Genomic DNA, 24,557 nt, shown 5'->3' with positions numbered 1-24,557 from the left:
CACACACAAGAGTCGCAGAACACTTTTGATATGTCTGCTTGAATCTTCTAAGTGATATGACTCACACAAAGTCGATTCGAGTTGTTTGAAGGATATGACACACCAACAAACGAGATCTTAATTTTTAAGAAAGAGTTTTAGAATAAAAGATAAGATGCTTTGATACAAAGGAGTTCAAGCGAATATAAAGAAGAAAGAAAGAAGAGATGAGTCTCACAATCATTAACTCATCTCGGAAATAAACAAAGAACAAGCTGTTAAGTTTGAACTTGATTTTAGACGCTCCTCTTGATGACACAGCTTGGGCTTAAGGCTTTGTGTACTTAGGTGAAATAGAGATCCTTTCTTGTCTCATTAAAAACCTATCTCAAGAAAACCCAATGGGACCAAACTTGAGACAAGGAAAAAGAGTACAAGCCTGGATCTCAAGCCCACTTAGCCGTCTTGGACTTGGATCACAATCAGGGTTCTTGTGATCGGATTTTTCCCTCCTGAATCGAGTCAAGGCCTTTGATGATAGCTCCAATGATTTGCTTAAGCTTCTTAGTCCTTGATCGAGTCATTGGACCACTTAGAATGCTTAAAAGATCTTTTTGATCAGCTACAATCTCTTGTTCCTCGGCTACTTGCTCTCCATCTTTTAGTTCTAACTCCAAGTCTTTATTGTTGCTTTCCAGAATTACATCAATTTGAGTTTCGGTGTATATGATATTTTTCAGAAACCCAAAAGAAAAGAAGAAAGACTCAGATTCTTCTTCTGCTTAGTGATGTGTATAGTAAACAGCAAACAACATTTTCATGTAACAAAGTGGATTTTGTAAACATTACTGTGTAATGTACTATACAAATATTTGGTGAATCTGTTTGTCCTCAGCTAAGATTTTTTTATTGCAAGCAACGCATCAGCATGAGACAAACGAAAATTAAGAACTTTAAAATTGAACAAGTCAGAGTTTTTAGAATTTTTAGAACAGGGCCTTGAAGGAGAGAAGAAGTAAAGAAAAAAGCTGAGCTTTTTCTAAACCCATTAGATACAAAAAGAACATTGAGCCTTTTAAAACCCAATTCTTGTTCTGTTAATAATATAAATTTAATTCCTTTCTCTTCTCTGAGGAAACATTTCGGCGAAGCAAAATGTCGTCTTATGCGCTAATGTTACATATTCCGTCGGTGGTGTCGGTGAGAAATACCAAACTCGGACGGAGTGTCAGTGATTGCGGTCGGAATTGGTCTGGACTTACTAAGTTGTCGGAGAAATCGAAGAGCAAACGAGGTTATGGTCTCTCCTGTAAGGCGGAGCTGTCGAAGCTAGCTCCAGCCGTCTCTGCTGGTTATGGTGTTCTTCTTCTAGGAGGCGGTCTCTTCGCTTGTAAGTTACTGATCTCATGATACATACGTTTTTATTTGGATTTTATTGCTCACTTCACTAAAGTTTTGATCTTTTTGGTACCTAAAATTTGAAGATACCAAATCTGGAAGCAAGGGTTCTCTCTTTGGTGGTTTGACTGGTGCTGTTCTTATGGCAGCTGTAAGATCTTCCTCTCTCACCTCTCATTGTTAGTTTCTAGTTGCTGCATAGCCTGTTAAAGTCTAAAGTTGACCTTTGAGGAAGGTAGTGAGGAACTAAGTGCACTGTTCAAAACATTGTTTCTGCTTGATGTTGTTCTCATCCAAGCTTTGTTTCAATTCCTTGAGAAAAATGGTGTCTTTGTCTCTTTAGGGTGGCTTAAGAAACTATCTTAACAGTTGATTTGGTAGAATATTTTGCTAATGTAGCATAACATCTGTTCCTATCATATTGTATGGTTTGTGATATTGGATCTTCTCTTTCCAAGTATTAGATTTCAAGGTCTGATCAACCCTTACTTACTAGTATGTTCAGAAGTTTGTCTGATTACAGCTGCATGAACCCCTGTTATTTTTATGTTAACATAAACAAAATTCAAGCCCTTAAAGATCCCTGAATTTTGTTATTGTATCTTCTTGATTGTGATCCTCTAAATCTGTGTTTTACAAAACCTTTGTTTCTCTTTGTTGTTTCCTGTTGAGCAAAGTTCTTCTTGTTCAACTGTAATTGTTAACTGAAGCATACCAATGTTTGAATATCTATATATAGGCCTACTTCCTCATTAAGTCACCAAAGACCAGAGTCCTCGGCTATACCATAGGACTCGGCTCTGCCTTCCTCTTCTCTTTCTTCTTCGGTAAGAACAAGTTTCTAAGAAGATGTGTTTTGTCTTTGCATGTATGTCAGATTCGTGATGAATATTTTCTCATTTTTCTGTTCATTTCTACAACTCTCTTGCAGGTTTCCGTTTCGCATCTTCCCGGAAACTGGTCCCAGCGGGGCCGCTACTCCTCCTTTCCATCGGCATGTTGGCCTTCTTTGTAATGGCTTATATGCAACACAGTTAACCCGCTATATCCGTACAGGATCTGTTACCTCTACCTTAAGCCTACATGAGAGCATGGTCTTTTAAGAAGATAGGAACGTTCTCAAAGTTTGAATCAAATACTGTTTTGCTTTTGCCCACACTCCAATAAATTGCTAGGCTAATGTGGAAAGAATAATGTTTGTTTGAGGGTTGTTGCTAAATTCAGACACAGATGCATCTCCATTCTAGATGAAAGCTTTTAGCTTTCTGATCTTGAATGATCCATGCTGAAACTTAAGAGTACGGTGAATTATTTTGTGAAAATACTCTTTGGAAATTTGAGCGAGATTGGCTACAAATAGTCAAGACAGAAAGTGTTGTATCATTGAATTTGTTTGATCTAAGAACTACAAGTTCCTGTAACTTCAAGAGCCAAGCTTATGCAAAAACTATAAGAATCTATTGTAGTGCAATAAATAGACTATATGTATATGGTTAAAAGAAATGAGTATGGAGTTCTTGTGTTCTAACTAGCTTGAATCGTTTGAGCTGAAGGAGTATCGTCATAGACCAATTCCTCGACTGGATTCATCTCCGCCCATGTGGCTGCATCTGCATATCCCAGATCAAACAACTTCTCCAACACTTCGTCCTCTGCTGGTTCCAGTGCCCAATTCAATAGCTAAGTATCAGAAAAAACAAGATTAACACACTTACTCTCAACGGAGAACAATCTTTTAAAGAAACTAAGCACTAACTTGTCTAGATGTTGCCCTGTTTAATGGGTTGCAATCTGGGCTGATCTCAATGCCCTTAAGTTTGAAGCTACTCGCCGAAAAAGCACAAACTCGAACCTGTGATACATTGACATAGAAACTTTAATAACATACATGGAACATCTTTAGAAGTTAGATTTGAAAAAACCCCAAAGAATGCACATATTCTTTAGCCGGTCTTTAACCACTCAAAAATTTGAAATGAACAGTGAACGAAACATATTGAGAAAGATAGAGAAAAAGAGAACAAAACAAGAAGCATCATGTACGTACTGTTTTAGCAGCAGCTGTTGGTGGCATAAACAATGTCAAGCCTCCATCAACACAGAGTCGATTACGGAACATCGTTGCAGGCCTTGGTGCAAGATATCTGCATTTGTTCTTAAACTATACTTGTCAAAAAGTTTTGTTTTCCAAGAGAAACTTGGAAGTTTTAATAAGCAAGAGAGTGATATTTTACCCTGGAATAAAGGCAGATGTAAAAACTGCATCTATAAGGTCACTTTTGGAATCAAACTGATCCACTAGTAACCCTCTAGGTTTCCAAAAAACCTGCGTGATGGCAACTACAATACCATGGAATGATCAGAAATGTCAGACCCGAAGTCCTTTGGCAAAAGGAAACCAAACTGAAGAAAGAAGATGTTGTTCTCACCACGAACTCTGCCATTGGACCTAATGTGAATATCATCTGGAAGTAACTTCTCCATAGAATCTCTGAGGACAGCCTAAAATCCACAAGAACTTGGATAAACAACTTAACATGCGACACTTAAAATCGAAAATCATCACATCGACACAAACTCTATCTTGCATACAAGAACACCTAGAAAGAAACTGTTTGAACACAGAACCTGATTGATTTTCAAGAAGTGAAGCACCTAGGAACTTAAACCATTCCATGATTTAAGAGCCATATTGAGAAATGGGTCAATAGTTACAGGAAAAAGGTTCAATACCCCAAGACGAAAAGCAGTGCCATTGCGTCGACAATCATCAGCAAGAGCTTTGGTAGCTTCAAGGGCTTCATGCATAGAGGATCCTGAGGCTATCGTAGCACAGACAATAGCACCAGCAGAAGCTCCTGCCAAAGGAGTATTTTCCTAAAAAAAAAATCAAAACAACAAACAAACCCATCTTTCTCTCACAATCAAGACACCAAAACACCTTTCTTTAATTCATAAAACACACAGAAACTCATGAGAGAGCACCTTGATGTAACCCTTTTCTATAAGCAACTGAGCAACTCCAAGATGATAAGGAAACAAAAGACCAGCAGCGGAGAAACTAAACCCAGGGCTTGTAATGACCCTCCTCTCTTTCTCCGCCTCTACATCCTTAACCCTCTGTTCCCAAATCACCGCCGGCTCAATCTCATCCTCGATTACGGTTCCTATCCTGTCTCCATCATCAATTTCTCGATTGGACCTCTTCAAAAGCCTCGACGCGATTCCGATGAACATCTCACCGGTTGCTACAGCGAACGATCTCTTCTCGGGATTTGAAGAAACTTGCTGGTTTCCGGTGGACCCATCAGAAGAGCATGATAGCCTAAGGGGGAGAATCCTCGAGGAAAGGTTATAGCTTTTACTTGTACGGAGCGAGATGAAAGGTCGAGGAAGAAGAGAGGTCGCCATGGAACAAAGGGTCACACTCAAGTTTCACAATTTTGGGGAAAGTTAAGGGATTTGATTCACACGATCATCGCAGCTCACAAGAAAACAGTCATGAGGATGAGACTGTGTTGGTTTCGTGGCGAAACTGTTCGCTAAGCCCTTGAAACTTTATATATATGAAATAGCAGAATTTATAAAATTTTGTTCTCCCAGGAAACAGCAACATTAGAAAAGAAAGTGTCTCTCTTTAAACTTTATCGAATCAGTTGGTGAGTCAACACCGACTCTTTTAGTTTCTCTGTTTTTGGGAGAGAACCTAGGAACGACGAAATTAGAGTAAAAAAAATGTGATTTGATTTCTGTTTCTGTTTCGGTTTCAACCACAAACAACAACTAAATTTACTAATTAGTCATCATTCCAAGTTGCAAAAAACAAAAAAAAAAGTCATCATGATCATGACAGTCCTATATTGAATTCCTGATACTCATTTTATAATTATAATGCGCAAAGGATTGTCCAATAGATAAACAAACACACAAATAGATAACTCACAAGTATCTCTTAAAAAATATTGTGTTTTAGTTTTTCTCATGAATGTGAACTCTGCCAAGTATACCAAAATAGACAACTCACAAGTCACAAGTATCTCTTAGAAAATGTAGTTCTTTCCAAGTTTGACAAGACCATACAAGTCTTGTAAGCTACACCCTAGCTTGATTTTCCTACAAGAAAACTATAAAAACCCTTTTTGCGTTAGAAACTTTTGGCTTACAATGCATAATTTTCGTAAAAGGCTATCAGACTATACTTACGAATTACTAATTAGTCATCATGCCAAGTTGCACAAAAAAAAGTCTGATCCTCATTATAATTAGAACGCGCACAGGACTAATGCAATAGACAAACAAACACACAAATAGCGTATCGTGTTTTAGTTCTTCTCATGAATGTAAACTCTGCCAAGTATATACCAAAACAGATAACTCACAAGTATCTCTAAGAAAATCTAGTTCTTCTCAAGTTTAACAAGACGATACAATTCTTGTAAGCTACACCCTAGCTCGATTTTCCTACAAGATTTTTTGAGTTAGAAACTTTTAGCTTACAATACTTTTTTTTTTTTGTGTGTTCAAAACAATGCATAAGTTTCTAAGGAGTCTATCAGCTATTTAAACTTACAGATCCGATGCCTTAACCTATAATCTACACCCTTATCACCATTGATCAAGAATTTTGTCTTCCTTCTAAAATCAGGTTGGTCTATGTTATACACTTGACAGTCGAAGTAAGCCTTGAACATTTCCAGCCAGTCATACCGAAAATAACTACATATTTTTTGAGTTTTTTTTTTTTTAACATCTTCATTACATTTTTTTTTTTGAGTTGGACAATGATTAGAACATCCCCAACCATAACTAAGACATCTTGGATTAATTCTCGTTATGACATGTCATAAGCACACGGTTCTTAAGCCTTCCTCTAGGCATGCCAGTGATCATAATTAATCGATTAAGGGTATCAAAAACTTAAGTTTGAAACTTATATATCGTGGGAACGTTATATAGGATTTATGACTTTGCAAATACTAGTACGTATAAATATCAAATCGCTCAAAAATTTGCTCAAAACATTTTTTGTACTTTGAAATATTATCATCTTATAATTAATTCTTAACACCCAAAGCTAATAAATTGGAAAATTTCACAGAAATAATTAGAATACCCTTACCTAATTACTCTCAAATCTCAAAATTTACCATACTGAGAAACGTCATTGCTCAGATGTATAACAATAGTCGCATGTCAACGTAGCTCTACCATCACCGCAAGTCTCCCACGTGCGATGCATCATGCATGCAGGGATTGGCTTTCTCGTTAATTCTATTGTTATTATCTCAAATGTCAAATCCCTTTTCATTGAGTTCATAAATCCATAATCCATTTATATATTGGTTGCTTGAGTCAATGAAAGGAATTAAACAGATAGAATGCTTGAAAGTTAGACAAACCAAAAATAAACAAGAATATAACGCAAAGTCATATATACAATTAGGTGGAGACCCGCGCGATGCGCGGATTTGCGAGGTCCATGAAGCTGAATACTTAAATTTTTTTCTATAATATCAAAACGCTAATGTATTATAGAAACTTTTAATTTTGGAAGAGCATTCATAGTCATCAAATTGGTTAGTTGGATAATTGTATTTTTTAAAAAATTCATTAATTCTGCAAACACCATTATTTTTTTTGTATTCTATTTGTTTTATGTTTGATTCTCTGCAATGAGGACAATCATTAATAGGAAAAAGATAAGTAAACTAAAATGTCATTTAATAAATAATTAAATAAACCATTTTTAATAGTAAAAATCTAAACCTTAAAAAAAAAACTATTGTTTCCTTACATTCTGAAAGACGGCTTTGTATACAACGTTCAAAGTCTTGGTTTGTGGCTGACTCATTGTATCCGTTATCAGAATCTTCAAACCAGCTCTTGAAGTAACATGTGATATAACCACATAAAGTTGTCCATGGGAAAATACTGGTTTGGTAAATACAGGTCAACCTTTTGCAAAGTCGGTCCTTGACTTTTATTGATAGTCATTGCATAGGCGATAGCTACCGGAAATTGTCTACGCCTCATTCTAAAAGGAAATCTTGTCTCTGTGGGGGAAACAAACATTGGGATCAAGACCTTTTGACCAATATATTCTCCAGTTATGTGGCTAGCTTGAATAACATGTTTGGCCAACTGTGTTACCAAGAGTCTTGTTTCATTGCATAAACCACCTCTAGGGTCAATATTCCGAAGCAACATAATAGGTGTCCCTATTTTCAATTTCAATTCATGGTTTGGAAATCCTGAGATCTTTATACTATTAAAATATTCCTGTGTGTAAACTTTCTCGTCAATCTTGCCCTTATCAGAAATATCGATGCTGTCCGAGCTTAAATATGTATGTTCTTCAGCTAGAAAAATGTTTTACGAAGTTCAGTTGATCGCATTATGAAGCTAATGTGTAAGATCGTATGTATAAAACATTAAATATGTTTACCTTTTATTTCCGACAACATGTATTCGTTTATTAATCCCACGTCTGCATTTCTTGGGCTAAGAATTGCCCTGTCTTGAAAAAATTTTGGATCTCTTTCCGATCCGTATGAATCACCATCTCTTTAACAGGATCAGCACATTCTTTTATCAGTAAATCGTTAGGGATTTCAATTTCAGCTTCATCGTTGCCAGTCGAAATAATTTTGCCGTCTCCTACATCTTTGAAAAGGCCTCTACCTCATTAACCCGATCACCTTCAGCACCATTTTGAAGCCTCATATTCTTGGTTAATTCTAAAAATGTACAACTGTCCCATAAAGTAGAAGAATTTATGGTAGGCATAAGAGTTCGGGTGCTATTACCTCCTACAATAACAGGCAATATTTGCCTGAAATCTCCTCCGAATACAATGAGTTTCCCACCAAAAAGGTCATCATTTTTGAGTATATCACGCATATTTCTATCGAGAAATCAATGTTGTAAACTAAGACTAAAAATAATTAAAAACAATTATTTATTATATACATAATAAAATAAAGCAAATCCAAAAAGGAAACACCATCTAAAATTTAAAAAAAAAATTTACTATTGAACTCACAAATCAATTGAATTAAGAAAAAAACAAGTTTTTCGTCTTTACATAATTGTTTTTCTTCTTCTTCTTTTTTATCTTTTAGTTTTTTATTTATTTATTTCTTCATCGTCTTCCATCTTTATCTCTTTCTTCTCTCACGTTTTCTTCTTAGTTTTCTTTCATTTTCTTTTTAGTTTTCTTTCATTTTCTTTTATTTTTTTTTCTTTCTACTCTTCATTCTATATCTCTTTTGTTACTTCTTATTCTTTAAGTTTTTTTTGTCACATCTTCTTCTTGTTTTCTGTTTTCCTCATCTTCTTCCTATTTTACTTCTTCTTCTTCTTCATCACCTTTGTCTTCTTCGTTCTCTCCGACTTTATATTCTTCTTATTTTTCGTCATTTATTTATATCAATCAAATATATGTACTTGAAAAATTTAACTATTTCTCTCTCCTCATCCATGTGTCCATCCCTCTTTCAATATTTATATCTCATTCTCTCCTTTCCCCTTCGTCCTAAATTTATATATATCATATGATTTAGATAACTACATTTAAAATAAGAAGTATTTCAGAAATAAAAATAGGAACACAAAAAATATGAGCTAACATAGATTGAATATCATGTACCTATAAGGTTAACTCTCTCTACCATTTCTCTTTCTCTCTCTTTCTCCCCCCCCCTCTCTCTCTTTCTCTCTCTATTTCTCTCCCTCACACTCTCTCTCTCCATCGACATGTCCCTAAAGCATCTATATGTCCCTGAAAGCTTTAACTCAATTTCTCTCTGTCTCCCACTTTCTCCAAATTCATCACTCATTTCCCCTTCTTATTCTTCAATATTTTTCGTCATATCATAATTTTTCTTATTATGATTTTTTTTTTCTTTTTTCGGTCTTCTTCTTCGTCTTTTCCTTCTTCTTTATCATCGACGTCAATTTTCTTATTCCTTATCTTTTCTTTCCTCTTCTTCATCGTCTACAACTTCTATTTCATTTCTCTCTTCTGATTTGTCTTCTTCTTCTTCTTCCTCTTTTGTTTTGTTCTACTCTCTCCTACTCTTTATCTTTTGGTTTAGTTCTTCTTCGTATTTTTCTTACTTTTTTCAGTTTTTATTCGTCTTCTTCTTCAATCTCCAATTTTAAGGATTTTGCCTTCTTTTTTGGGCCCAATTTATTCATCTTATTTTTCCTCATATTTTCCTTTTTCTTCTTCATCATCTTTGACTTGTACTTTTTTTCTTGATCTTCTTTTTCTCATATTTTCCTTCTTCTTCTTCTTCATCGGATTTGACTTGTACTTTTTTTTCTTCTTCCTCTTATATATCTTTCGATTGTCTTCTTCTGGTTTTTCTTGATCTCTTTCTCATCCTCACCAACTTCATTTTCTCATTTTTTCTTCTTTTATTTTGTTTTCTTCCGGTTTCCTTCTTTAACTAAAACATCCTTTTTTTATATCCTTATTATTCTTCACTATTTCGTGTTCTGATATGCTTTTTTATTTTCAATGATTTTATTCAAATTCATCTTTTTTTTTAGTTTTTATCATTAACTACATCTTCTTCTTTATACTTATACTTCTAAGTTATAAGAATTATAGGTGAATAAAAGTAAGAGCAATATATATGATTTATTAGGAAAACTATTTGTATGTCTTTTTTAACAATAAATAACAATTATGAATGGGTTAAAATAAGAACAATATATAAATTATTAATAGCAAAAACTAATTAGGAATCTGTTTAATTGTTTATTTTTATTGATGGTAACTAAATTTAGAAAGTACATTAGGGAAAACAATTAAAATCCAACCACAACAAAAAATAAAAAAAAATTGTTAAAATAAGATAATTAAGGAAAATTAATCAAAGACAATGCAAGGAATTGACGAAACTTATACTAAAAAACATTGAATGGATCTCCAAACATAAAAAGAATTCATCATAGAAGCTGCACGTAACAAAGCAGTGTACATCATAAGAAGAAAGGAGTGGGAACCCATTGACTTTCCTTATATATAGCTTTGACATACTCGGTATCATCGTGTATTAAACTCAAAGCATAACATGCATCTTTGAAAGTACGGTGGACAACACCATTAATTGTTCTTATATCCATCTAAAACATGGATCGCGAACAACATGCAATGAAACCCTCAAGTAGTAGGCTTCGCCAGCGTTAGAGTTACAATTGGCTATAATACTCGGTCTGGAGTTACCGAAAGACGGGGGTGCCATTGATGTTTTTATGATTCCAACCCCAATAATTCGGAAATTCAAAATACATATACGATATGGCTTCAAGAAAACTTAAAAGCTAGTCGAAACCCTTATGTCGACAACGTCTCCGGCACGGTTTCACCGCCGGTCCTAATTACACTTTAACGAACCTGAAAATTTATCGTTGTAAACATCGCAGAAAAATGTTCATCTTCTGTAAAAACGATATGAGATGGAAGCAGATGTTACGGCAAAATCAGAGGATCACAAAGGGAAAGATTGCTGGTCGCTATAGAAAACTCATAAAAATTTTGAAGGAAAGAACTATTAGGCAATGGATTTACATAAGACGATAGTCTAGAAGCAGAAAAAACATTTAAAGCACAAACTAAAATAAACAAACATGAATTTTTATTTACCTGACAATTTTATTGTAAAGCGGGAGATAAAATATTCAATTAGCGAAGTATAACTATAAGAGTAGGTTGTCATTATGGAAATGCATTAAAAAAAAAAAAATATATATATATATATTGATTTTTTTTAAAAGAAATGGATTTATTTTTAAAAAAGATGCTCAACCTTAGAAGACGGACATTGTATGTAAGAAAACATGAAGACCGAGAGGAGTATATATAGCACGATGGATACGCTAGGGTTTAGATTAGTACTGACTTTGATATCGATGGCCCATAACCAAAATCAGTGGCTAGGACCAAAGTCGAGATTAGTGGCCCATAAATAAAATCGATGGCTCATAATTGAGGAAAAAAGACACATCATAGGTATTTCCACGTAAGATTAATGATTGACCTATTATAACAAATTAAAACGCCATATAATATGTTTTAATAATGACACATAGGATAATTGCTGTGGAAACGACACATAAGATGTTGTGCGGGGAGGCAGAGAGAAATTGAGTTAAAGCTTTCAGGGACATATAGATGCTTTAGGGACATGTCAATGGAGAGAGAGAGTGTGAGGGATAGAAAAAGAGAGAGAGAGAGAGAGAGAGAGAGAGAGAGAGAGAGAGAGAGAGAGAGAGAGAGAGAGAGAGGGGATAAAGAGAGAAAGAGAAACGGTAGAGAGAGTTAACCTTATAGGTACATGATATTCAGTCTATGTTAGCTCATATTTTTTGTGTTCCTATTTTTTTATTTTTGAAGTACTTCTTATTTTAAATGTAGTTATCTAAATCATATGATATATATAAATTTAGGACGAGGGGGAAATGAGAGAATGAGAGATAAATATTGAAAGAGGGATGGACACATGGATGAGGAGAGAGATATAGTTAAAGTTTTCAAGTACATATATTTGATTGATATAAATAAATGAAGGAAAATAAGAAGAAAATAAAGTCGGAGAGAACGAAGAAGACAAAGACGATGAAGAAAAAGAAGAAGAAGAAGAAGAAGAAGTAAAATAGGAAGAAGATGAGGAAAACATAAAACAATAAAGAAGATGTGACAAAAAAAATTTACAGAATAAGAAGTAACAAAAGAGATATAGAATGAAGAGGTGAAAGAAAAAAAATAAAAGAAAATGAAAGAAAACTAAGAAGAAAACGTGAGACAAGAAGGAGAGATAAAGATGGAAGACGATAAAAAATAAAATAAAATAAAAAACTAAAAGATAAAAAAGAAGAAGAAAAAAAACAATTATGTAAAGACGAAAAACTCGATTTTGTCTTAATTCAATTGATTTGTGAGTTCAATAGTAAATATATTTTTCCTTTTTGGATTTGTTTTATTTTATTATGTATATATTAAATAATTGTTTTTAATTATTTTTAGTTTTAGTTTACAACAATTAAATCTCTATGCCCGCACAACAACAAATTAACAACAATATAAAACCCAAAATATAAAATAGAAAATTAAAAGAAGGCGAGAAAAGAAAAATAATCACTATAGAAATCACAAAAAGGAAATATGGGAGACTATGCCACAGAAACAAAATTCACCGGCTTACTAAAGTACAAACCGATTTACTTTGAGAATGAGCGAAGAGTAGATCTTCGAGAAGGGTGAGTTAGTTGTTGTACGTGAAAAACATATGTAAACTAACGATATATATAGTGTACGATAAATGTTTTAGGGTTTTTTTTGGTAATCTTTTTTGGTGGCCCATTTTACAAATTCGGTGAATTAAACGAAATCGATGGCCCATTAACTAATAGTATAGGTGACCCATTAAAATTATATTAACTATAGTGACACGTAAAATTAATGATAATCCAATTAGAATTAAGAAAAATGATACATATATATGATACATAAGCAAATCGCTCTGGTGTTGACATATAAGAATTTTGACTTCGCAAATAATAGTATAGATTGACCTTTGCCATTGGCCCCTGGATTGCATTAATACCAACCTCCATGCATGCTTTTTCATTGAAAGAAATTCAACTATCGAATAATAATAGTCATTAAATTTGAATCATATTAATAGCTAGCTAACCAAACTTCCCATATGAACACAAATATGACCGTATGATCAGAATTGGAGTTCCCAATATGGATTTTTATTTAGTTTCTTTGGCAAATACCCTTGCTTACGGAGCAATCAAGTTAAATTCAACACGGATTAATAATGATAATCAAATTTTCAAATTTATCGGGACCAATCGTTTATAAATGATTGAATAAACAAGCTATTAGGACCAAACATTGCGTAAAACCAAATGAGATCAGTTGGATTCACGTGAGTGTATCACACGCGGTGTAACACAAGGCGCGTGGATACGGCTTAAATGCGCCTCCGACGGTGAATCTTGATTTTCACGATAGCTTTTGGAGCTTCACCGGCGGCGTTGTCACCGGCCGTCAACTTCATCATCTTAATACTTATTATCTTTGAGTATTTAATTAATTTCGATAACATAGTTGACAATTACGTGTGTATCTCTTTAGCTAGCTAGTCTCTCTATATATTTAAACCAAGAACAAGAAGAGTGCTTGAGAAAAAAGGCAGATCTCTTAGATAGCTTTGGACTCAAACAAACAAAATAAAGATTATCACAAACCGGAAAAAAATGAGTTCGTTGAATGGAGGTGTACCGCCAGGTTTCCGGTTTCACCCAACAGACGAAGAACTTCTTCATTACTACTTGAAGAAGAAGATTTCTTATGAAAAGTTCGAGATGGAAGTCATCAGAGAGGTTGATTTGAACAAGATTGAGCCGTGGGATTTACAAGGTAAGTAGACTTTGATTAAGAAAACTCATATATATTATGAATCATGATCCAATTTTCTAATTACTAGCATATGTTTTTCTTGTTTGTGTGTGGCAGATAGATGCAGAATAGGATCAACACCTCAAAACGAGTGGTATTTCTTCAGCCACAAGGATAGAAAATATCCAACAGGTTCAAGGACGAACCGTGCGACTCACTCGGGTTTCTGGAAGGCGACGGGACGTGACAAATGCATAAGAAGCTGTTACAAGAAGATAGGCATGAGGAAGACTCTTGTCTTTTATAAAGGACGAGCTCCTCATGGCCAGAAGACCGATTGGATCATGCACGAGTACCGTATTGAGGACACTGACGATGAACCTAGTGTACGTATCTCTTCTCTTATCTACTACTACTTCTGTTTCATCATAAGCGTGGTTCTATTGTAATTTGCAAACTGCATCGTTTTATAATTTCAATGCATAATTTTTAACAAAACTCTGGTTTAATACATATTGTTCCAACTTCTTAATTTGAAAGAATAACGTCTTAAGTGTTAACGTACGCAAAAAAAAAGAAAACGTCTTAAGTGTATTAATCATGGATATATTAGAAACTTCATCACTTTTTTAAATATGTGGGTAAAAATTATACACATTGAAAATTATGAAAGTCCACTTTGAATTGAATGAGCCAATATTATTACACATATGCAGGAAGATGGATGGGTTGTTTGTAGAGTGTTCAAGAAAAAAATATATATTCAAAGTAGGGAATGATGCTGGCTCAGGCATTAACAACAATATAGTTAAGACAGGTTTAATACATATTCTTCCAACTTATTAATTTGATTGGTGACATGAGTTACACTTGCATTAGTTTGAGTTATGAGCATACATCAAGAATGTTACCAATCATGCATTAGTTTTAATTTTTTGAGTTTAAGTTTGAGTTATAAAGTGATATGGTTGAGTTACAATTTTGAGTTATGTCCTTTGTAAAATTGATAACTCAAAATTTAACTCAACATCAAGGAAAATCTCATGTAGTAGACTAGTAGAGATTGAGTTAATTTTTTTTTTTTTTGCTTTTTCCCACTTCCCACGTTTTTTTTCTGCATTGTCTTTTTTTTCTGCAAAAAATTATTTCAGAAAAATAATGTGTATAAGCATTTGTGTAAACATGCTTTTTGTGTATATGCATTTTGTGTAAATATACAACGTTGACAAGCGTTTTGTGTATATGCATTTTGTGTAAATATGTTTTACAATCTAGTAGTTACGTTTTTAATTTTTTTTACATCCTATTAAAAATAACTTTTTTTAAATATAATAGAATTGAAGTTAGTATTAATTTTTAAACTATTTTAACATTATTTTTAATAAATATAATCATTATTAATAATCAAAATTTTAATTTATTTAAATAACATGTACTACAATTTTTACCACAGAAATGTTACCAGTCAGTTATTTTAACAAAAAAATACTAACTCATCTTTTTACAGCAATTTCACCACATAAATTTACAGTTTATATCACATAATTTTTACTGCAAGTTACATCAAATTACAACATCGATTGTAATTCAACTTCAAAATCACATCTCACTAATCGCAGCCAAAGTTACAAGTGTATTAATGATAGATATAAGAAACTTCATCATTTATTTCTAATATGTGGGTAAAAGTTATGAAATGAGACTTATAATGGTAGTAGAAGTTTATGGAAGTCCATCTTTGATTGAATGAGCCAATATTATTTTATATATGCAGGAAGATGGATGGGTTGTTTGTAGAGTGTTCAAGAAGAAAAATCTATTCAAAGTAGGGAATGATGCTGGTTCAAGGATCAACAACAACAATAGGCTTGAAGTTCGTAGCTTCGTCCACAAAGAAAGCCCTTACCACGGAACCGTAACCTTTGAGCTTAACAAGCCTGGAGAGATTGGTCTTCATCAAAACCAACCACCAATGTTTCAGTCTCAAGCTATATTGACTTCCACTCATCACAACAAGCCTCTTTCAATTGGCTATGACCACAACTTGGCTCTTCTTCCAAGGGAAAGCGAGAGTGACGGGATTCAGTACCAGCAAGCGTGTGAGACATCAGGGGTTGGTGTTGGCACGTGCAAATCAGTAGGTGAATGGGGAATTGTGGCTTGTCACATGGGGAACCAGAATCATCAGGAACCGTCTAGAGCGATGAGGTTTGAATACGAAGGCAACAACAATTCGTCCTTGGTCCAGCCACCTTCGAATCTGCTTTCTTTGCGCGGTGAAAATAGCTTTCTCGGGTTATTTTAAAGAGTTGCTAATTTTGTTGTATTATACATTACTATTTATGTTTCTTATTTGATTTTATGTATCCATTTATTTCATTTGACTGGAAGCAAATTGCTTCAGTGATGATGTTAATAACTAAGAATCATACGGTTCAACTAGTATTATGTTTGCTTTGTTATGGAGTATAAGAATTCAAAAGGATATATGCCTCAGACCATCGTTTTAGCTAGAAAACATAGTAGAGGAGAAAATTATATGCTAAATTATCATTGCAATTTCAAGGAGATTAGGAAGTTTTCCAATTTCAAGAAAGCCCATTAGGAAAAAAAATGAACAAAAGCGTAATGTACGTTTAAGCTTTCAACGGTAGTTGTTTGCTCTGTTATGTAAGAGAATCCAGAAGGATATATATATGTCTCAGTCCATCTTTGCTTTAGCTAGACAACACCTTTTACTTAAAACTGTTAGGAACCCACATCAGAAGTTTAAATGAACTAACATTAAAGGATTTGGGCCAATCCACTCATTACAAATGGTTTTGAATTAGAAATCCAATAAATTTAATAAAAAACCTAAAGTAGAGGAAAAAATAATAATTCTGAAGGAACGTTGCAAGTTCAAGAAGGAGATGAGGGAAGAAGTTTTAACAATTTCAAAAGTGTTAAATGAGAAATTAGGGTGGTTCAAATATGTTTGCTAGATATTTTCACGGATAAAATATCCAATTCAAACTAAATTCGAATCGAATCCAAAAACATTTTGAATGCAAGACGGTTTTTAGTTATATTATACTAACCAATCTGTGAACCGGTAGCTACACAAGCTGGATCCGAACTTATTTATCTTTGGTTCCAATATAGGTCCTTAAAGCTATACCCGAACTACTCGAAACTCGAAAAAACCAAACCGAACCTAATCAAATATCTGAATGCATAGACCTACATCTTTGCTTTTGCTAGACAACACCTTTTACATACTTAGAAGAAGCTTAAGCTAGAGGAAAATATAGTAATACTGAAGAAACGTTGCAATTTCAAGAAGGAACCGAGGGAAGTTTTAACAATTTCAAAAGTTTTATGTATTATATGATATTATATAGGTGAGTATATATATATGTATTGTTTTGTGTGGTGGGGGTAAGAAGAAGACGATCAGTGAAGGAGTAGAGAGAGAAGAGAAGAGATGTTCTTCTTATTTCACTCGTGTAACTTCTAGTTTACAAGGGGAGGTAACAACATATTTATAGCAAACATTATGAATATAATAAGAGAAGTTACCGACATGGTAAGTCGGTCAATGGCGGTGATATTTGATGAGGATAATTACCCTCTCTTCTTTAACACTCCCCCTTAATTATCCATCATCTTTAATATATTACGTATTGCCTCGTTAAAAACCTTATCATGGAAAAACCCAATGGGATAAAAACCATGATAAGGGAAAAAGAGTACAATAACGTAATCTCCCCCTGGAATGATGGATATAATGTTCCTTCATAAATCCCGCAAATGACGCATTCCAATACTTTGAATATGCTTTCTGAATACTGTAGTAGGAAGCGCCTTTGTAAAAAGATCTGCTTTTGAGAACGCCAAGAGATTGCAGTTCCTCCAAACGTAAAAACATATCCAGTTTGCGATCTAGCTTTATGAGGATCTGATAAATAACCTGCATCTGCAAAACCGACTAAACCAAGTTTGGAGTTTCTAGGGTAAAACAATCCCAAGTCAATTGTTCCTTGAAGATAACGGAATATATGTTTTATTCCATTCCAATGTCTGCGCGTAGGAGACGAACTATATCTTGCCAGTAAATTTGTAGCAAATGCTATATCCGGTCGGGTACAATTTGCAAGATACATAAGTTTACCAATAGCGCTCATATAAGGTACTTCAGGACCTAATATTTCTTCGTTATCTTCACAAGGTCGAAACGGATCTTTTTCCGTATCGAGAGATCGATTAACCATTGGAGTACTCAAAGGAGTCGCTTTATCCATACAAAAGCGTTTTAATATCCTTTTAGTATAATTTGATTGATGTATGAATACTCCATCTCGGAAATGCTCTATTTGTAATCCAAGACAAAATTTTGTCTTTCCGAGATCTTTCATTTCGAACTCTTCTTTCATATGAGTTCTTGCATCATCAATCTCTTTTTGAGTTCCGATAATGTTCAGGTCATCCACATAAACAGCAATGATCACGAATCCTGACGAAGATTTCTTAATAAAAACGCAAGGGCAGATTGCATTATTCACATACCCTTTCTTTAGTAAATATTCGCTTAAGCGAGTATACCACATGCGTCCGGATTGTTTTAATCCGTAAAGTGATCGCTGTAACTTGACTGAACATATTTCTTTCGATTTGGAACTTAATGCTTCAGGCATTTTCAATCCTTCAGGGATTTTCATATAGATATCATTATCAAGTGATCCATATAAATATGCTGTCACAACATCCATAAGATACATTTCAAGATTTTTGGATGCCGCAAGACTCATTAAGAATCTGAATGTAATTGCATCCATAACCGGAGAATAAGTTTCTTCATAATCAATTCCCGGTCTTTGAGAAAATCCTTGGGCGACAAGTCGGGCTTTATATCTTATCACCTCATTTTTCTCATTTCTTTTTCTCACAAAAACTCATTTGTACCCAACCGGCTGTACATCTTTAGGTGTTGTAACAATCGGTACTTTCCTTTTATTAAGGGAGATCAATTCAGTTTCTATGGCCATTTTCCATTTCTCCCAATCAGAATTTTTCTGGCATTCTAATATGGACCTTGGATCTGGATCATCAATTTCATATTCAATTTCTTTGCATACAGAGAATGAAAATATTCCATCATTATCTTCTATTTCATCTCTAGCCCATAATATCCCATCTTGGGCATAATTGATGGAAATCTCATGATTTTCTTCGTCATTTTCGTCTTCAAGACCTTTCTCTGTATGTGGTTCTTCTGGACCATTTTCATTTTGTTTTCCCAATTTCTTTTTCTTTCGGGGATTTTTATCCTTTGATCCAATCGGCCTCCCCCTCTTTAACTGAACTTTGGGTTCATTTGCTATTTTTCCATCATTTTGTTCTTCTGGAACATTAATTCTCGATGGAACATTTGCAGCGGGTATATATGACTTTGTCACCCTTTTCGTATCTGTGAATGCATCTGGTATTTCATTTGCCATATTTTGTAAATGAACAATTTTCTGAACTTCGAGTTCACGTTGTTTCGTAGGGGGATCAAGGTGCAACAAAGATGGTGTGCACCATGTAACATCTTTTGGAACTTCTTTAATTCCTCCCCCTAACGCTGGAAATTCATCTTCATTAAAATGGCAATCGGCAAAACGTGCCGTAAACATATCACCAGTTTGCGGTTCAAGATACCTAATTATACTCGGTGACGTATAACCGATATATATTCCCAATCTTCTTTGCGGCCCCATTTTTAATCTTTGTGGCGGGGCTATCGGAACATAAACCGCACACCCGAACACACGTAGGTGGGATACATTTGGCTCCTGGCCAGATGCTAATTGTATTGGGGAATATTTATTATAAGAACTCGGTCTTATCTGAAGCAATGCCGCTGCATGCAAGATAGCATGACCCCATACTGAAATTGGGAGCTTTGTTCTCAATATTAACGGTCTAGCAATGAGTTGTAACCGTTTAATCAATGACTCAGCCATGCCATTTTGTGTGTGAACATGTGCAACAGGATGTTCAACATCAATTCCCAATGACATACAATAATCATTAAAAGCTTGGGAAGTGAATTCACCAGCGTTATCAAGTCTTACTTTCTTTATCATATAATCAGGAAACTGTGCTCTCAACCTGATTATTTGGGCAATGAATTTTGCGAAAGCCGTATTACGTGTTGTCAATAAACACACATGTGACCATCTACTGGATGCGTCAATTAATACCATAAAATATCGAAATGGCCCGCATTGTGGGTGAATAGGCCCACATATATCACCATGTATTCTCTCTAGGAATACTGGAGATTCATTCCCGATTTTAGCTGGTGATGGCCGAGTTATTAGTTTTCCTTGAGAACAAGCATTACACATAAATTCTCCCGATTGAAAAATCTTCTGGTTTTTCAACGGATGGCCTTTAGAATTTTCCATAATTCTCCGCATCATGACTGAACCAGGATGCCCTAATCGTTCATGCCAGATTTTAAATGTACTTGTAAACTTCGGGTTTACAGTAACATATGATTCAGTCATATTTATCTTTGTGGAATATATTCCGGAGGATAATGCTGGTAATACTTCCAGTACAACTTTTCTCTCCGAAATAACTGATGTAATGCAAAGATATTCAATGCCGTTCTTATTCATAGTTTCTATGTGATATCCATTTCTGCGGATATCTTTGAAACTTAACAAATTTCTGTAAGATCCGGGGGAATATAACGCATTATTTATTTCAAACTTTGTTCCCCTTGGCATTGAAAAACTGACTCTTCCGGAGCCCATAATAATTTTTGCATTACCAGATATTGTATTCACGCTTCCAGCGGAATCTTTCATATTTAGAGAGGAGAAATACTTTTTATCTTTTAATATTGTGTGCGTTGTCGCACTGTCTGCCAGACATATATCTCCATCCTCGATCTTAATCTTTGACATTTTCTTTTCGGTATAGGAACGGTATAAGAACGGCTCGTGCTGATAACGTTTTATGTATTATATGATATTATATAGGTGAGTATATATATGTATTGTTTTGTGTGGTGGGGGTAAGAAGAAGACGATCAGTGAAGGAGTAGAGAGAGAAGAGAAGAGATGTTCTTCTTATTTCACTCGTGTAACTTCTAGTTTACAAGGGGAGGTAACAACATATTTATAGCAAACATTATGAATATAATAAGAGAAGTTACCGACATGGTAAGTCGGTCAATGACGGTGATATTTGATGAGGATATTTATCCTCTCTTCTTTAACAAAAAGCGTTTTTTAATTGACTGATTGATTGGTGATTTTTTAACTTGTGAATCATATGGGCTTTCTGATTATAACTCTCGATGGCCCAAAGGCCCATAATTTGATAATCGTGATTAATTTTTGGTCGTCTTTGTTTGTTCACTGGAATCTTCCTTATCCGGATGGTGGGGGCAGTGAAGACATGGCCGGAGTGTGCGTTCCATGGGGCGGCGAAGCTTGTCGCCTTCTTTCCCCAATTCGCCGGAAACTTCCGGCTTCCCTCTCTCTTCCTCCGAAATCCTCTTCTATGAACGTCGACGACAATCTCGGCTCATTCCTCGAGGTCTGTAAATCACCTCTGTTCTACTCTTCAAATCTCTTGATACTTTGTTTTTAACCTTTCGCTTCTCTGTAGATACTTCCCGGAGATCTGCGTCACCGTCTCCTCAACGATTCCCGAAGAAACCAGCTCGTAGAGGTTCGTTACTCTTCACTTTCCTCTTTGTCAATGATGGTTTTGAGGAAAAATGATGGATTTTTAAATCTCCAATTAGGTAATTATGGACTTGGGGAGACCACCTGAGGCACGTTATCTCGGTGAACCAGGAGGACAGTATCTTAGGAACATCGAGGTAAACTAATTTTAAATGTTATGTCTTCCTTCATCTGTTGTGTGTGTCTTTAAATCTGGATTATTGTGTCCATGAAAAACACTAGCTTAGGTATCCATGGAAGAGCTAGAGGATGCTCAAGAGCTTGTAGGTGAATTTGGGGCTGATAATAGAGCTGGAATAGAGGGTACATTGCACAGGATATCAGCTATTCGTAATAGGAAAGGCTTCATCGTCGGTCTAACTTGTCGGGTCGGAAGAGCTGTGAGTGGTCACATTGACATGCTCTATGATCTTCTTCACTATGGCAAAAGCATCTTGTTCGTTGGACGGTATACGTGTTTCTTGTCTTACACACTTGCTCTATTGCTTCATATCTCCAATCTTTGATGATGATGATTTGATATTGTCTTTAATTATAAGGCCCGGTGTTGGCAAAACCACTGTTTTGCGAGAGATTGCTCGTGTCTTGTCCGATGAATTCCAGAAAAGAGTGGTGGGTCTTCTTTGCCCTGAAAGGTTTTGTCTTTTTTTTTTTTTTTTTTTTTTGAAAAGGTAAGTGATTTAGTATGTGCAATGTGTGTTTAGGTGATAATTGATACAAGTAACGAAATAGGAGGAGACGGCGATATTCCACACTCGGCTATTGGAGGTGCGCGTAGAATGCAAGTGCCAAAGCCATCTTTGCAGCATAAAGTGATGATCGAGGCAGTAGAGAACCATATGCCTCAGGTGATCATCGTTGATGAGATCGGCACGGAAGCTGAGGCGCTTGCCTGTCGTTCTATTGCTGAGAGGGGAGTGATGCTTATTGGCACTGCCCATGGAGAGCAGCTCCAGAACATCATCAAGAATCCTACTCTTTCAGACTTGGTAATAATTGCTGTTTTTGGAATGTTATGTTTGTCCCTTTGCTTCAGCTTTTCTCAGTGTTCTCTTTGTCTTTTCTCATCGTTGGTTTGTAGATTGGGGGTATTGAGACTGTCACTCTCGGAGACGAAGAAGCAAGGGCGAGAAGAAGCCAGAAGAGCATCCTCGAGAGAAAAGCTCCCCCGACTTTTTATTTCTTGATCGAGATGAGAGAGAGAGATTACTGGATTGCACATCAGGTACTGATTCTTCACCAAATCTGTTCTTGTCTCTTTAGTCACTATCTTATTGACATTCTCAATATCATCTTTGGTTACTCTTGTGCAGACTGAAAAGAGTGTTGATATGTTGCTTCGAGGAAGGAACCCCATGGTCGAGGTACACAATATCTGAATATACATAATGATGGTACTGATTTGATGTCTGTAGGCTATTGTAACTTATGGTTTTCGAATTCTAGGTAAGGAGAAGAGATGAAGAGTTCAAAGTAGTGATAGAAAGATGGAAGTCATACGATGGACAAGGCATCTGAGTTTTCCTTTTAATGGTTGTTTATGTCACAAACTCTGTCTTTCTCAATGGATTGAAAAGAGGAGAAAAAAACATTTGTGTAAATGACTAATGCAACTTGGAGATTATGTGTGCATGTCTATTTGGAAAGACATGACATGGGATATTAAAACTTGCCTCTGTTTGCTTCTTCTCACTAGTACCAATCTTTGGATGAGAATTAGGGCAAGTTTTGGCTTTTGGTTATTTATAATGGTTCTTCCAATATGCTTTTCCAGAGCCATTTGGTTTTTGCAGAAGCGAGCATGTAGTCTGAAGAATGTGGAGGATGTGCCAGAAGAGTGTTATTGTATTCCTTCTGATTGCGAAGAAGATAACAGAGACCTCCATCACGGGAGATGAGCATTAGATTAGCCGGCGGTGGAATTTCCCGTTTCCATTCCAACATTTTATCGAACATATATAAGCGACCCAAACCACTACCAGCTGTTTCAAAACATAAAGACGTTACACAAAAAAGACAAAAGAAAAAAAAAACATAGTTAGTTGAATCTGAACATCAATAATGTCTTACTTGTAGTATACTTATAGTCGGATTAAAGAGATAAAGATAAGAAGATTAACTGGGAGTGACGTGATTAAGAACGATTCCAGTGGAAGAGAGAGCTTGTTTGATGGAAGAAGGAATGTGATTCATGTTTCCATAGGCAGAGATGGAGAGTGGACCACAGTAGTTCAGCTTATTCAGCGCCGAGATTATTTTCTGAGCGATTTCTTGAGATTTCCAACCTCTAGGAACCGGACACTCATCAATGTCCCAAAAAACCCATGTTCCAGTCTCCTCGTATCTAGCTTCAGCCACCGGGTTGTTCATCATTCTCGTTCGTGTTTGTCAAGACTTTTAAACAATGAAAATCAATCAGAAATTGGGAGAAGAAAAACGCAGTAGAACATCTTCAAATATCAAAACATAAGATAAAGCAAGAATCTAACCTAAAACAGAGAAATAATCTGCTAGCAACGGATAGTAGTGAAAGCAAAGAAAGATTGAGCTATCAGCTAACAGAGAGAGAAGATCGGCGATATATAATCTTCGAGCGCCATGAATAAAAATAACAAGGCCGTAATCGTTTTTGATCAACTCTTTTTAGTAAGATTTATATATACTACCAAGATTGAACATATATTAACAGGGACGAGAACATACCTCCTTTAACAGATTCCTGAGCTTCGTGAGGAGATAGACGCAAGTTCACGTGCCTTCCACGATATATAATTCTAGGTTTAGGTCTTCAAAATATTAGGAACAAAAAAATAAAACGTAATCAAAGCTAAAAAACCCTAAAAGGTAAAAACCTATATATATAGCTATATATATATAATATTCGATGATTTGTATTCATATAAATTGCTCTCTGCCCGATAAGCAAAACTTAAACGATCATGAGCAGAGGACAGTATTCTGATACCATCCCAATGGATCTTATTCCCGAGATATTTTCGAAATTGCCTGCAAAGTCAATGGCTAGGTTT

The 24,557-nt window shown here is 35.2% G+C and overlaps 5 protein-coding genes across 5 annotated transcripts; 3 read left to right on the top strand and 2 right to left on the bottom strand.

Annotated features, from left to right (window-relative positions):
* Positions 1-1,064: 1,064 nt before the first annotated feature.
* LOC18991731 (protein FATTY ACID EXPORT 4, chloroplastic) lies at positions 1,065-2,798 on the top strand. Its single transcript, XM_006415048.2, has 4 exons — positions 1,065-1,369; positions 1,464-1,528; positions 2,117-2,204; positions 2,309-2,798. Exons 1-4 carry the CDS (start codon positions 1,135-1,137, stop codon positions 2,413-2,415), a joined length of 495 nt encoding a protein of 164 aa, XP_006415111.1. The 5' UTR covers positions 1,065-1,134; the 3' UTR covers positions 2,416-2,798.
* LOC18991729 (patatin-like phospholipase domain-containing protein 4) lies at positions 2,740-4,984 on the bottom strand. Its single transcript, XM_006415050.2, has 7 exons — positions 4,363-4,984; positions 4,111-4,254; positions 3,807-3,879; positions 3,612-3,717; positions 3,425-3,521; positions 3,134-3,229; positions 2,740-3,057 (listed from the first exon to the last, which is right to left on the bottom strand). Exons 1-7 carry the CDS (start codon positions 4,786-4,788, stop codon positions 2,902-2,904), a joined length of 1,098 nt encoding a protein of 365 aa, XP_006415113.1. The 5' UTR covers positions 4,789-4,984; the 3' UTR covers positions 2,740-2,901.
* An 8,672-nt stretch (positions 4,985-13,656) lies between these two features.
* Positions 13,657-16,103, top strand: LOC18991728 (protein BEARSKIN1). Its single transcript, XM_006415047.1, has 3 exons — positions 13,657-13,819; positions 13,916-14,184; positions 15,573-16,103. The coding sequence occupies exons 1-3, from the start codon at positions 13,657-13,659 to the stop codon at positions 16,101-16,103; spliced, it is 963 nt and encodes a 320-aa protein (XP_006415110.1).
* Positions 16,104-21,207: 5,104 nt separating this feature from the next.
* LOC18991727 (uncharacterized protein ycf45) lies at positions 21,208-23,213 on the top strand. Its single transcript, XM_006415046.2, has 9 exons — positions 21,208-21,376; positions 21,449-21,511; positions 21,588-21,665; positions 21,756-21,976; positions 22,068-22,140; positions 22,233-22,517; positions 22,610-22,753; positions 22,842-22,892; positions 22,975-23,213. The coding sequence occupies exons 1-9, from the start codon at positions 21,236-21,238 to the stop codon at positions 23,044-23,046; spliced, it is 1,128 nt and encodes a 375-aa protein (XP_006415109.1). The 5' UTR covers positions 21,208-21,235; the 3' UTR covers positions 23,047-23,213.
* Positions 23,214-23,271: 58 nt separating this feature from the next.
* On the bottom strand, positions 23,272-23,901 carry LOC112083909. The gene is made up of 2 exons (XM_024152130.1): positions 23,649-23,901; positions 23,272-23,510 (listed from the first exon to the last, which is right to left on the bottom strand). The coding sequence occupies exons 1-2, from the start codon at positions 23,899-23,901 to the stop codon at positions 23,272-23,274; spliced, it is 492 nt and encodes a 163-aa protein (XP_024007898.1).
* Positions 23,902-24,557: the final 656 nt, after the last annotated feature.

Source organism: Eutrema salsugineum, unplaced genomic scaffold, assembly GCF_000478725.1.
Source record: "Eutrema salsugineum unplaced genomic scaffold, Eutsalg1_0 scaffold_5, whole genome shotgun sequence".
NCBI lineage: Eukaryota > Viridiplantae > Streptophyta > Magnoliopsida > Brassicales > Brassicaceae > Eutrema > Eutrema salsugineum.
This window is presented reverse-complemented; position numbering and strand designations above follow the sequence as displayed.